The 13,361-nt window shown below is 36.5% G+C and overlaps 1 protein-coding gene across 1 annotated transcript in view; it reads left to right on the forward strand.

Annotated features, from left to right (window-relative positions):
• Positions 1 to 13,361, forward strand: part of pcdh15a (protocadherin-related 15a) — a 151,006-nt gene that overhangs the window by 96,817 nt on the left and 40,828 nt on the right. The window contains exons 21-23 of the mRNA XM_056761185.1: positions 1,173 to 1,289; positions 8,162 to 8,302; positions 9,909 to 10,021. Of these exons, the coding sequence (XP_056617163.1) occupies positions 1,173 to 1,289; positions 8,162 to 8,302; positions 9,909 to 10,021 (371 nt within the window). The remainder of the gene's footprint in view (positions 1 to 1,172; positions 1,290 to 8,161; positions 8,303 to 9,908; positions 10,022 to 13,361) is intronic.

Below are 13,361 nucleotides of genomic sequence, written 5' to 3' on the forward strand. Positions count from 1 at the left end.
TAATTTTAAGGAGTGTGTCAAGTGATTAATCGCGATTAATTGCATACAAAATAAAAGTTTGTGTTTACATAATATATGTCTGCACACTGTGCATATTAATTTTGTATTCTTAAACACATACACATACGTGTATTAAGGAAACATTTATAAATATATTGATCAATCATTTAAATTTTATATAATTTATATAATGTTTTACTCCTTAACATATGCACGTATTTGTATTTGTCGGTTTTTATAAATACAAAAATAATCTGCACAGTACACAGACATATATTATGTTAACACACACTTTTATTCTGTATGCAATTAATTGTGATTATTCATTTGACAGCACTAATTTTGAGCTTTGATTGTCTTAAGCATGTCACACAATGTTTTGGGTTACAGAAGACATACACAAAAGACAGATAACAAAATAAAATAAATTATTTATTTAAAAATGCACAATTTTAAATTGACTTTTATACAATAGACAAAAAATATGTATATACAAGCACAGAAACAAATTTATTTTTAGTGTCTCAGTAGTTTTGTGTCCATACAATGGAAGTTAATTGATGTCCTTCATTTTTTACCAACATTCTTCAAAATATATATTTTTTTGTTTTGTGCAGATGAAAAAAAGCCACACAGGTTTGACATGACATGAGGCAATGATGCAAGAATTTCATTTTTGCGTGAACCGGCCCTTTAAAATGGTAGTCTCCCTGAGAAGTGTCCACTTTTCTTGGCTAGTGATGCAACTTGATTTCTCGTTTAATGCAATTGTACATCATATTTGCCAAAAAATCTATTTGTGTGCAAAACTTTAATTGAAAAAAAATGACTAATGATGTAAAGTGCTTTTTGTAATGGTGGTGAATATTAGTGAAAGGCAGGAGAATCCATAAGATGATTAATGTTGTGTTTGTCATTGTGTATCTCCTCGAGGAGTAGAGGAAAGACACTGCCAGCAGGCACCACCTGCCTCAATCCTGTTTTAATGAGGATTGGTAATATCAAGGGGCATTATAATACCTGGAAAGAGTCCTTCAGAAAGAGCATTTATCTCAAAGACAGGCTGGTGTTCGGCTGGTTGTTCGGATGGTGCAGGACTAGTAACTACATCATGCTAACCATCCAAACCATGACCTCTTGGCTGATAAATATCCTTGTGTCTGTTTTTTTAGGATATGAATGACTTCTCACCGGTCTTCAGTCAGGCGCTGTATAAAGGGATGGTTGCTCCAAACGCTGAGAAGGGAACCATCATCACAACTGTGTTTGCAGACGATCTGGACCCTCCTGTGAGTACACAAAGACAAAAGTAGACTTCTGCAATGTTCAACTTGTGTTCTGATGAATCACGTGACAGCATAAACAGATGTTGGTATTTTCACAAATGACCCTGTAAACTTAAAATTGGGTTAATGCTTAATTTTTTTTATAATTCTCATATGTGCCTTTTTGTTTCGTTTTGTTATACATTTAAAACAAAGCACACACAGACGCAGAAAATATTAAGAGACTTTTCTGAATACAAAATTTAGTATTTATAGGTGTTTGTTAAGGCAAATTATAATTTATAATTCTTACAATATTTCTACCAAATTACAAACAAAAATACTCATCTTCTGTTTTTTCAGACCTCAAATACTGCAAAGAAAACAAGTCCAAATAGACTTTTAAGCATATAAAACAATAATCTTTGTAAAAAAAATACATGTGATAACTTCAATTTTTCCTCGGCTGTATATCCATTATAAAAGTAGTCCAATCGGATAACGTGGATTAATAAATGGCTTGGTGAGAAAACTATTATCATTTTGAGCTTATTTACTGATATCGAAGGCATCAATACACTTAAAATGTCATTTGTTTTTCCTGGATAAAATATATAATGCCACAAGAACCAATGAGATTTGAAGATAGTGTTTCAACTCATCCACATACAGTATTTAGATTTTGGTTTTAGTTTTGCTAAATTAGCAAAAAATATGAATAATTTTCTTTCGCAAACGTAACGTTTTGCTTCAGAAGACGCATATACATCACTGAAGTCCTTGGAGTACTTAGATTTGCGTGCTTTAACAAGTTGGAAGCTTTATATGGGCATCAGTTTCGGATATTAAAAAAATTGTAGTTTGTGTTTAATTAAAGAAAGGAAATCATAAATCATATATACACCTGATAAAACTATTCCATTGTAGTTTTTAGAAGACATGATAGACATTGATTTCATCATTTGGCTTTAAACACCCCACTTTTTAGATTCTCTCTCTAGCGTACTACCTGTTGAAACTGCAGCATTAACATGTTAGACTGCGGCTGTTTCTAATCCGACTGTTCTACACTGTCACTCTTTCTCTGTGTCTTTATTTGACTGATCCGACAGAACGGTTTAATGTACGCCGTCTAGAGACCAACCCCTTTTTCTCACTCGCTAGACGACTCTGGGATGAAATTACGCGCGATGCCGCTGATATTTTGACACCATGGTGAATCAGGAAATGATTTCTGTGCCTTCATCAGAGAGTGGAGATATTTATTGGGTTTTGGAATGCAGCACAGCACGCTCCCGCAAGTTTTAGAGCTGGAGGGAAACACAAGGCCATTACAATAGAGCAAACACACACATCTATTTCTACCTTATAAATTACACAAACAAGGTTATACGCTGCCTGAGGTTGGGTTTATTCTGAGTGGCTGTGCACGCAGGGGGCTTGATATGCACCTAGCGCCTGTAAATGTTTATTATCCACAGACAGTAAAACAGAAGGACGGTTTGTGGGATCAGTGTCCCTTTATGTGCGGTGTGGAAGCACTTGTTAACATACTTTATTGGCTGTCAATAACTGGCCAATCAAGTCTACGTTTCAAGGACTTTATGGAGGCCTGGATGTAGTTACTGTACTTAAAAGTGTTTTTTACAGTAGGTGAATTTGTAATGTAATGTAATGTAAAATATCTTTTAATGAGGATGGGCAATTCCGTGAAAATGTCAAACTAACAACGTTTTTACCAGCGTTTTTTATTATGGTAAAGGACAGATTTTAACATTTGGTGGTTCAAATACAAATGTGTGATTTGTAAAGCATTTGTTTTATTTTTAGTGCATGATTTGTCATAGTCTGGTAAGTGCCATGTTCAGGATTGTCGCATCCATAACGCCACATATTGCTCATAAATGGACACCTGAAAATGTATATAAAGTGACTATTTTATGTTCTATAAAGAGGCATCCCTTCTTCATTCATTGGGTATTATTGCTTCAGGATTGTGCATTTTATTTCACAGAAATCCTACAAAGTTTGTCGTCTCCCCAAAACTGCATCCTTTTTTGTAACATCCATGTTTATTTCCCTTTTTTTAAATATTTGTTTTTTTCACAGACACACAGAATTTTTTTGATGTTTAGACTCTATCAACAAGGGTTCAGTAAAATATAACAGATTGTTCAATATAATCGTAACAAATTCATTTTCTGAGCATTTTTATGTCAAATCCACAACGCAAAATGTCATGTCGATAATGCTGGAATTGCCCAAATACATTTATATGGGAAGCAACACTGCATGAGATATTACGACTTGTTTTTGTTGAGATATTAAGTATATTGAGTTTGGTCTTCTCCCATTTTTTCGTGTTTTAAGAATAAAACGTTGTTAGATGTTTTGTCAGGCCAAGAATGGCTTAGTTGCTTAGTTGCAATAATTATTCCAGATATCCTCTCTGTGTTCATCAGAGCAAAGAAATATATACAGATTTGGAACAACTCGAGGGTGAGTTTTCGTTTTCGGGTGAACTGTTTTGCCCTTGAACAGTTTTTACCTCACCTCTATGAACGTTTTGCTCTGTTGAAAAGGGAATCAAAGCACTCAGCTTGAATAGCTTAATTCAGACAGAACGTCTCAACTTGTTGATCTGGACTTTTTGTTTCACAACTGGATGTTAAAATAAGATGCAATTTCGGTTTTCTAGTCCGTTGTTTCTAACAGTTTGCAGCGTGGCATGTTGGTATATACTGAGCACTGAGGTTTTTGCTCCTAAGAATAAACCAACATATGGCAGAATATGCACATCACAGCAGGGGTGCCTGAACCACTTTTTAGTTAACATCTTACTCCTCTGAAGCTGACTGATATTAAAACCACTCTTTCTGTTGGTTTAGATTCAAAAACGCATCCCTGGTATAAGCAATAACTCTCTTCCAAAAAAAACTGTGTGAGACCTGCATTTTAAGATATTATAGATGCCATCCTGAAGCCAATTTCTGAGGCAGCCTCGCATTTATCATTTAGATCTCTGAAGATGTCAGCACAGCCTTATATTAATAAGCTAAGCATTTTCCGTGCTAGGACATCACAACTACCTTATCAAAACAACTGTTCACACAACACATCAATAATTCTCAGGTCCTTTTTAAAAACGACTTTGTCTGATCCCTAAAATGACATGAATATGTTAAAAGTCACTGGCAGCGGGTGAGAAAGAATGCTACGAAATATTTGTGTTGACTCTGAAACCCTTTAAGACATGCGTGACCCTATGTGTTTATATCATTGTAGGGGACAGGTGCATGCTGGGAGGTTAACCTGCAGGAGTCATCCGCAGACAGAACCACAGCAGTGCCTGACTTCACACCAGAGCGTTTCTGAAAGATTTACATCTTATTTGTTTATATATTTCAAGTTCAAGGACATTTGACAGTGTTAGCGCTGTGGTTCTGTGATGCAGGTTTTTGTCAGAGTTCTAGTTGAGTGAATGCAAATAGTTTACTGCTAGTTTGGAACTTAAAGGAGTAGTTCTTCTCAAAATGAAAATTCTATCATCATTTACTCACCCTCTTGTCATTTCAAACCTGTATGACTTTCTTTTATCCGAAGAACACAAAAGAAGATATTTTGAAGAATGTCGTTAACATCCCACCATTCGCTTGCATTGGTTACAATTGAAGTGAATGGGGGGCTGTGCTGTTCTGTTACCAACACTTTTCAAAATATCTTCTTTTGTGTTCTGCAGAAGAAAGAAAGGCATACAGGTTTGTAATGACAGGAGGGCGTGTTAATGATGACAGCATTTTCATTTTGAAGGCGAACAACTCCTTTAAGATTCAGAATCAAAGAATGAATGTTAGGAGTTTAAATCCATTTCCAGAATGTTTTGAGGCATATCAATAAAGCGCAGCCTTGCAAGCATAAAAGTAAACTTCTGAGGCGTTTATAAAAAGTATGCTCAGAAATGTAACCAGGGCAAGGAAAAATGTGATCCGCCGGCCCCATCAGAATCCTCATTGTTGGGCCTTGAACATGCCGATATTTCATTTTTGCCTTGCAAGGTTACACGTCTTCGCCAAAGACAGCCAAGGTTTGATGAAAATTATTAGGACAGACTCATTATTATGAGTGTCATGCATTTCTGTATTTCTCCAGACTGTTTCTTGGTACTTTCGTGCGTTTTTGTTTTGAAGTTTTCGACCCTGGATTCCCCACAGAAAAAACACATTCATCATCCGGCTTGTGTTGTGAATCACCATGGAGGTGTGCTTCAGCTCGATCTGTCTCTCTCAGCCATGACTGGAATTAAAATCGGGTAATTCTCGCATATTCTCTTTCTAAGAAACGGCCCCTAAAGAAAGAGCGCGGTAAAGATCGAAGACAGGAAGTGACGGTCCTCATTAGGTTTCTGTTCAAACCCTGATGATTACAGAACGAGGACCGTCGAGTTTTAAGTCAGCGTCTGTGAAGGAGATAATGACAAGGTATTTTTATGCACGCCGCAAAGGTCACTGGGTAATGAAAGCTCCTCCTTTCCTTTGTGCCGGTTGAACCGCGTGTCTTGCGCCTTTACTCCATGACTTTCTTTTGTTTGAAGAGATTTAAAGGGGTGAGTAATGTACTCCCATCCTTGAACTGTCACTACAGAGAGGAACAACCGGCAGCCATTAATCACATCGCCGGCACATGAATACAATCTGCAGGCGGAAACTTAATGTGTCTTACTAATGCGGCTGGCTCGGGTTTGAGTGTTGACAGTGATGCCCGTTGAAAATGACTCATGCATATCATATTTTGAAGTGATAGCTGCTTTATTCCGTATTAGCAAGAATGAAGCCTGTCTTATTTTTTTACTTAACCCAGGAGGAGGATTTCTTTTCGGTATATTGCAAGAGTCATTTGCTTAATCAGTACCTTTGTCCGGTTGTCAAATAAAAATATCATAAAGCTGCCATCTGCAAAGTGATTTTGCTTAAAACATGTGAAAGAAATAGTTATCAAGCAAGTGCATAAAAAGATTCGTAATGGTATCCTTATAGTAGTGTTTTTCAGATGAGGCTTTAAGTTGATTTCATGGAAATGTCAGTTTGAAATCAAACATTAAAGGTCCAGTGTGTTCTTTTTTTGAGGATCTTTTGACAGAAATTTTATGTAATATACAAAATTATGTGTTCAGAGGTGTATAAATGAAGCCTTGTGTTTTTATTTCCTTAGAATGAGTTATTTCTATCTACATACACCGCGGGCCCCCTTACATGGAATTCACAATGTTGTTTCTACAGCAGTCCTAAATGTACAAACTACTCTACAGAGCGTGTTTCATAAATACATTATCTCCTTCAGCAAAGAAGCAAAAACGTGACTACAACTTATTCCTGTGTCAGCAACCGAAGTGCTTTGAAAGGGAGGGGTGGAGTGAGCCATTGGTTGTACTTTGCAACCTCACCACTAGATGGCGTTAAATGTCAAACACTAGAACTGGGGTCTCCAACCTTTTGGTGAGCGAAGGCTACCCGAAGAGATAAAATCATCTAGTGGGCCACTTGTTGATAAATAAAAAATTAAACACGTGATTCATTATATTTCAGTACAATGTAATGTTTCAAACAGAGATGTCAATGAAGAGGTAAAAAATACAGATTGCTGCAAATTAAAAATGTTCTCTTCATAAACTTTAGTCCGTTTTCCCGCCAAAGACTTGCAGGTACTATGACATGATTTCCCACTTAAACACACACACTAAAGTGAATGATGCTGTAATTTCAGGTATTTTTGGCTTTATCTTTAATATCTAAACATAGCGGTGTCTTAACCTAGAATACCTTGGTCACATGAGGTAAAAGTCCGCTTTACTCTCCTCGTCGCCGAGCAAATCTCAATGCTGTTTATTTTCACCTCCTGCCACAGAAGCTTCAATTATTCACCTCTTTTTTAAAATAATGCTTTGAAACGTAGAGAGAGCATTAAAAGAAATGACACAGAAAATACGCCGTAGAGAAATTCAGGCATGGATTTAAAAAAGGAACCAGAAACCAATTTCTTGGCTGTCAGAGATGTAAATGCGATGTTGTTTCTGTCTCTTTCTCCTGCAGTATAAATGACATCTTTGTGTTTACTGCATCTCAAACCATCAAACATTTATGATGCAGTCAGACATAAGAGCACTAAAGTATCCGCAGAATGAGGTGCGTCAGACGACGGCCTCTGTAGCTCGACTAAACATGATGCCCGGGAGACCTTTGATGAAGTTCAAACCAGCGAGTCAGACCTTTAAAGCAATAGTTCACAAGTTAATTCTGTCAGCGTTTGCTCAGTATCGTGTCGTTCTATACTGGGTTTGGTTTCCTTCTTTCACGGAACACAAAGTTAGATGTTTTTGAGGAATATCCAAGCTTGGCTTTTTATTCAATGAATGCATATTATGACCAGGGGCTGTCGAGATCCAAAAAGCACAAAAGAAGTCCACTTAATGTATGTAGCTTTTTGAAGAAATCTTCTCTGAAAATCTTGACATTTGCCATATCTCTTAAACTTTAAGTGACTTTTTAACATTTAAATTCTTATATTCAAATCACTTTACATTGCATTGACGTAATATTTTTTATCTTGTGTGTTTTTAGGATTGAAACCCATCACCTTAGTTTTGCTAATTCAGTCTTCTAGCAGTTAAGCTACTTGAAAGAAATACATATTCTGCAAATTGTTTTGATATAACATAATGGAAAGAATTTATAATGACATACGATTGAAGCCCTTTTGATGAAGAGATTACAGTTCACTACTGCATTTATATCATAATGTGATGTACATAATTAAATATAATAATGTGCCAGCTTTGCTCTTTAAACCTGAGGTGGATGTGCTCTAGGGATGTGCCGATACTAACTGTGTTCGTCCCTCAGGGTAAGGCCGCCAGTAAAGTGCGTTACCGAGTGGATCAGGAGCAGTCGTCCTACAGTGGCAGTATCTTTGATGTGGTGCAGGACACAGGAAGAATCATCACCAAAGTCAACCTGAACGAGCAGCCCACCGCTGTGTTCAGAGTGAGTCTGGGACTAGTGTTCATCCTTCTGCTGTTATACACGGAGAATTGACCCTTCTCAAAGACCTGCTTAACATGTGATGTATTAAATAGACATGACATAGAAGAACCTTTTGCTTCCATAAAGAACTTTTAACATCTGTAGATTATAAAAAAGTAAGAAAGAGATGGATCTTCAAAAATGGTTCTTCTATGGCATCGCTGTGAAGAACCTTTCAAGCACCTTTATTTTCCTGTTATAATATTCTGTTTTATCATTAATTCCCACAGAAAATGTAACATACACTCACCTAAAGGATTATTAGGAACACCTGTTCAATTTCTCATTAATGCAATTATGGTGGTGGTGTAATGGTGTGGGGGATGTTTTCTTGGCACACTTAAGGCCCCTTAGTGCCAATTGGGCATCGTTTAAATGTCCATCCCTCTATGACCACCATGTACACATCCTCTGATGGCTACTTCCAGCAGGATAATTCACCATGTCACAAAGCTCGAATCATTTCAAATTGGTTTCTTGAACATGACAATAAGTTCACTGTACTAAAATGGCCCCCACAGTCACCAGATCTCAACCCAATAGAGCATCTTTGGGATGTGGTGGAACGGGAGCTTCGTGCATCCCACAAATCTCCATCAACTGCAAGATGCTATCCTATCAATATGGGCCAACATTTCTAAAGAATGCTTTCAGCACCTTGTTGAATCAATGCCACGTAGAATTAAGGCAGTTCTGAAGGCGAAAGGGGGTCAAACACAGTATTAGTATGGTGTTCCTAATAATCCTTTAGGTGAGTGTATTTACATTACATTAGATTTGTTCATTTAGCTTTTATCCACAGCAACTGAGAGATCATTTAAAATATGAATGTTTTATATTATAAATATTAAGAATATTATACTATACATATTATATATTGATAATATATAATAAGAAATATTTAGTAGTATATAATAAGTATCCATCCATCCATTTTCTACCGCTTATCCGAACTACCTCGGGTCACGGGGAGCCTGTATAATAAGTATTTATTTATTTATTTATTATATATAAATGTTTAATTTAGATGAATGAATACAACATGAATATTTAAGTTTAAATTTTTATTATGCCAAAATCTATAGTATAACCTCTGGACTAAAATATACTCTGCAAAAATACCAAATTCATTTTATTTTCAAAACTATCTTTTATTTTAGATAGTTAGAGACATTAAGGAATTGATAATATTAATGATAAAATACACTATGAATACATACATGTCTTAACATGACACACAGTATGATGCATGTTAAGCCAAGTTACATAGAGAAAATTTTGATAAACTTCCTTCAATAAGTCTATAAAGAGTGTCCATTTTTTTATAAAAGTCTGTAGGTTATTCCTTAACAATAAGGAAGTCTTTCCGAAGCAAAGCAATTCCAACAGTTCCTTTAACCATTGTTTAAAATGAGGGCACCGAAAAGCATTTTAATATAAAATTGAAAAACATTATAATCACAGAAAAGCTGTCTTCAAATTATGTAAACAGCATTTTTATGTACTAGAACGCATGTAACGCTATTGACCAATATTCACATCTCTATCCCATAAATTCTGTTTAAAGCTGGTGGTGATCGCCTATGACGATGGAGAACCGGTCAAGATAAACAGAACCACAGTTGAAATCACGGTCCTCCAGCCATCCAGGATTCCCATCTTCACTGAGGAGGAATACAGGTGCGTGCAGCCGTCTTATTACGCACCACATAAAATTGCAATATACATCATGACATGTTCTCTTTGAGGTTTCCGAGTAGTGTTAAGATGGCTCATTCACAACATCTGCATGAATATGAGTGTTAGCTCTATGTATGACTCGAAATGCTGGCGTCCTCTAGCTGGTGTAGTGCTCTCGAAAGACAACCTGTTGTTTCTGAAAGGCCACGTCTGCAGCTCATCAGCAGGTTTGAATGCGGATATTGTACGTTCTGGAGTGTCGTCTCAAGGGTTTTAAAGTTTTCAGGCACACAAGGATTTAGTTTGGAGTGTTGATTAAATTGAAGACACAACAGCAATAGTGGTTTGTACCGACCCTACCAAGAAACTGCACCTATTTAAAACATCTCAGGGGTGAAATATATTGTATTTGTTTGTTTTTGTGTTTAGTGAAAGACATCAGCAGTTTAGAAATCCATGGATATTGATATACTGAAATTGGTGTATGTGTCTATGTTTGCTGATGTGTTTAGCTTCTAATGCAATTTGTTTAAATAAATGCAATTAAATATTGTGGGTCCATGTGGTAGGACAAGAATCAGTTTTTTGGTCCATGTGGTAAAAACAGCATACGAGAAAGCTTCTATTCTTTTCACACTCTCTCATGTCTAATGTCATTCTTACTGTAAAGGAACTTTGGAGAAAGAGTTTTGTTCTTTCAGTCAGAGAGAATATATGAATTTATCGTTCTTATTGTCCCTCATGTATATAAAATGAAAACAATAAGACTAGGATCTAAAAATATAATGGAATATAGCAGGAACAGACTAAATAGAGCTTCAGCCAGCATGTGGTGGTGGAAATGACCCTCCTGCAGTGAGATGGTGAAGGAGCCGTGAATTGCTCTTTACACTGAGCGGGTATGTGTCATTTCCAAGATGGTGAAAATTGGATTCATAGATCTTTACTTGTATCACACTGTTGTAAGTCATTTTAATCAACATGAACTGTTGTAGGCGGTACTGGATGAAATGTGTCCGCAGGTAGCAGGGTGAGTGCAGGGTGTCTTAAAAAGTATTAAAAGTTGATCAATAAATTTTGAGAAAAATAAGGCCCTTAAAAAGTCTTAAATGCCATTTTCCAAGCTATTAAATTTGTATCCTCTTTTCATATTTGTCCAGAGAAGTCATATGCTAAAGTTTGCCTGAATTTAATCATTGCGTAGGCGAATAGTGGGAGGTTCATTTACACTCTAATGGGAAAATGGAAGTTTCCATGCAAATGTTTGTGGATAAAGAGTTTGAACCATGGCTGAGGGCCGTCTCTGGGAATAACCGTGAGGCGTACAGCTCTTTGTTTCGAAAGGCAATTAGCGTAGCCTTGTTTTTCTTTCTTATAAACCCTACATTGTGTTAGTCACTCAATTAATTCTCTGGTGCTTCGTTTCCACCCTTCTGAAATATCTTGTATTAATAAGGAGTTAATACAAACTAAGACTGTTTAGTTGTGCTATCTTACAATCAGTATATAGTAAAACAAGCGAAAGTGTCGTCCATTATTAAAACATGAAGTGGGGACGAGGTTTAAGAATGTATGGAAAGAGTCTTAATAAATATACAATTAGCTCCATTTCTGTTCATACCCTGGAGTGGGACATGTCCAAAATGTGTCAAAATGTAGGAGGGTTGTTGGTTTTTCTTTAGGTTTATGGGTGCCCGGCAACGTTACTGGTTTTCTTATCATATTTTAGAGTTGAAACTATTGGTTGTAACTCTTTTAGGTGTCATTATGTTAAGCATTTTGAATTTCTAGACGTGTTTCTTAATGCACCAAAATGCAGGGTTATTTTCAACCCAACGCTGGGTCAAAAAGGGACAAACCCAACAGTTGGGTTATGTTAACCCAAAACAGTGAGTAAAAACATCCCAGCCAAGGTTAATTAACAACATAACGGTTGCATTTATCCCTTTTTGACCCAACACAGAGTTCAAAATAACTAGCATTTTTAATAGCGAATAATCTCATTATTTTATGTCTATCAAGTAAGGATTAAATTCATTTTAATATTCATTTACCAAAAAATTGGATGTCAAAAATTGCCGTAACTCTATGATTGCTACACATTTTGTAACTAATTTCAAACAACAATATGTATGGAGCAGTCTAAAGTAAATGCTGGGTTATTTTTATCCCAATGCTGGGTCAAAAGGGAATTATATAAGTCAAATAAGTGGCTGGGTTTGTTCCTTTTTGACCAAGCTTTTGGTTGAAAATAACCCAGCAGTTGTTTTTGGGTGTGTGATATGTGTATACAGTATGCTTTGGCCCAAAAATACTAATACCATGATACGAATTTGGCCATATTGTCTTCCCTAAATGGTACTCTTTTACCCTAACTATAAACACTTTCATAAGTATTTACAGTAGGTCCATTTTCTGTAGTTTGTAGAGCGCCTTTGGCAGCGATTACAGCATTGAGTTTTTTCGTTTCTTCTCCTACCAGACAGCCCACTGGGATTTGCTCTGTTTCTCTGTCAGATTGAATGGAGAGCCTTTGTCATTATTTATGGTTTCCAACTTCCAAGCATTGGCTAGGACATTGAAGTCAATTCAGAGATTTGTCCCGCAGCCACCCTGGCGTCGTGCTGGTTGTTTGCTCTGGGTCATTGTGATAAAAAGTGTTTAACTTAGTCTAAATGTTTAGGAATGTTGTGTTTTTTTTTGCGAATGGTGTGGTGTGTGAATGTCAGGATTAATATTTTCTAATGCATTTGCCTAATTTCCAAGTAGTTTTCACCATTAGCATTTTCTCAACAATACAGTAGACTTATTATAAGTGTGACTGTTAAGAAGGTCCCCAAACTTCTTCCGTGTTGTGTTGCTTTTGGATCTTTAGAGATGAGGCTTTATTGCCTTAATCTCAAGAGTCCCGTCGATGTTCTCATGTAGCAGCAGTTTCCATAGAGATTATAAATGAAAAGTCAGTCTATTTTAGGTTTGAGAGATTGGCCATTCGTCTGTAAGATTGATATATCGCAGCTGGCTTCTGATATAAGCAAAACTGCTCTGCTTGCTCAACCCAGTGTGCAGTTTCATTACTATAGCCAGATACACATCCTACAGATTTTCAGAGCACCACTTGTCTGGTTATATTAGCAAATAAATTAACTGACAACGTAAACATATAATTGATGCAGTTTATGATGGCTCGTGATGCCTACGTAAAATACACTTATTTAAGATAGATAAAGGCACTGCATGGGTCATCTACGACATCACTAAAGACTTTTTCTTTTTCAAAAAGTCACATGGCACCAACCCCTGAATTTTCACCCTCTTTGTGGGGATAGCTACCCCAAAA

Source organism: Triplophysa dalaica, chromosome 11 (genome assembly GCF_015846415.1).
Source record: "Triplophysa dalaica isolate WHDGS20190420 chromosome 11, ASM1584641v1, whole genome shotgun sequence".
Taxonomy (NCBI): Eukaryota; Metazoa; Chordata; class Actinopteri; order Cypriniformes; family Nemacheilidae; genus Triplophysa; species Triplophysa dalaica.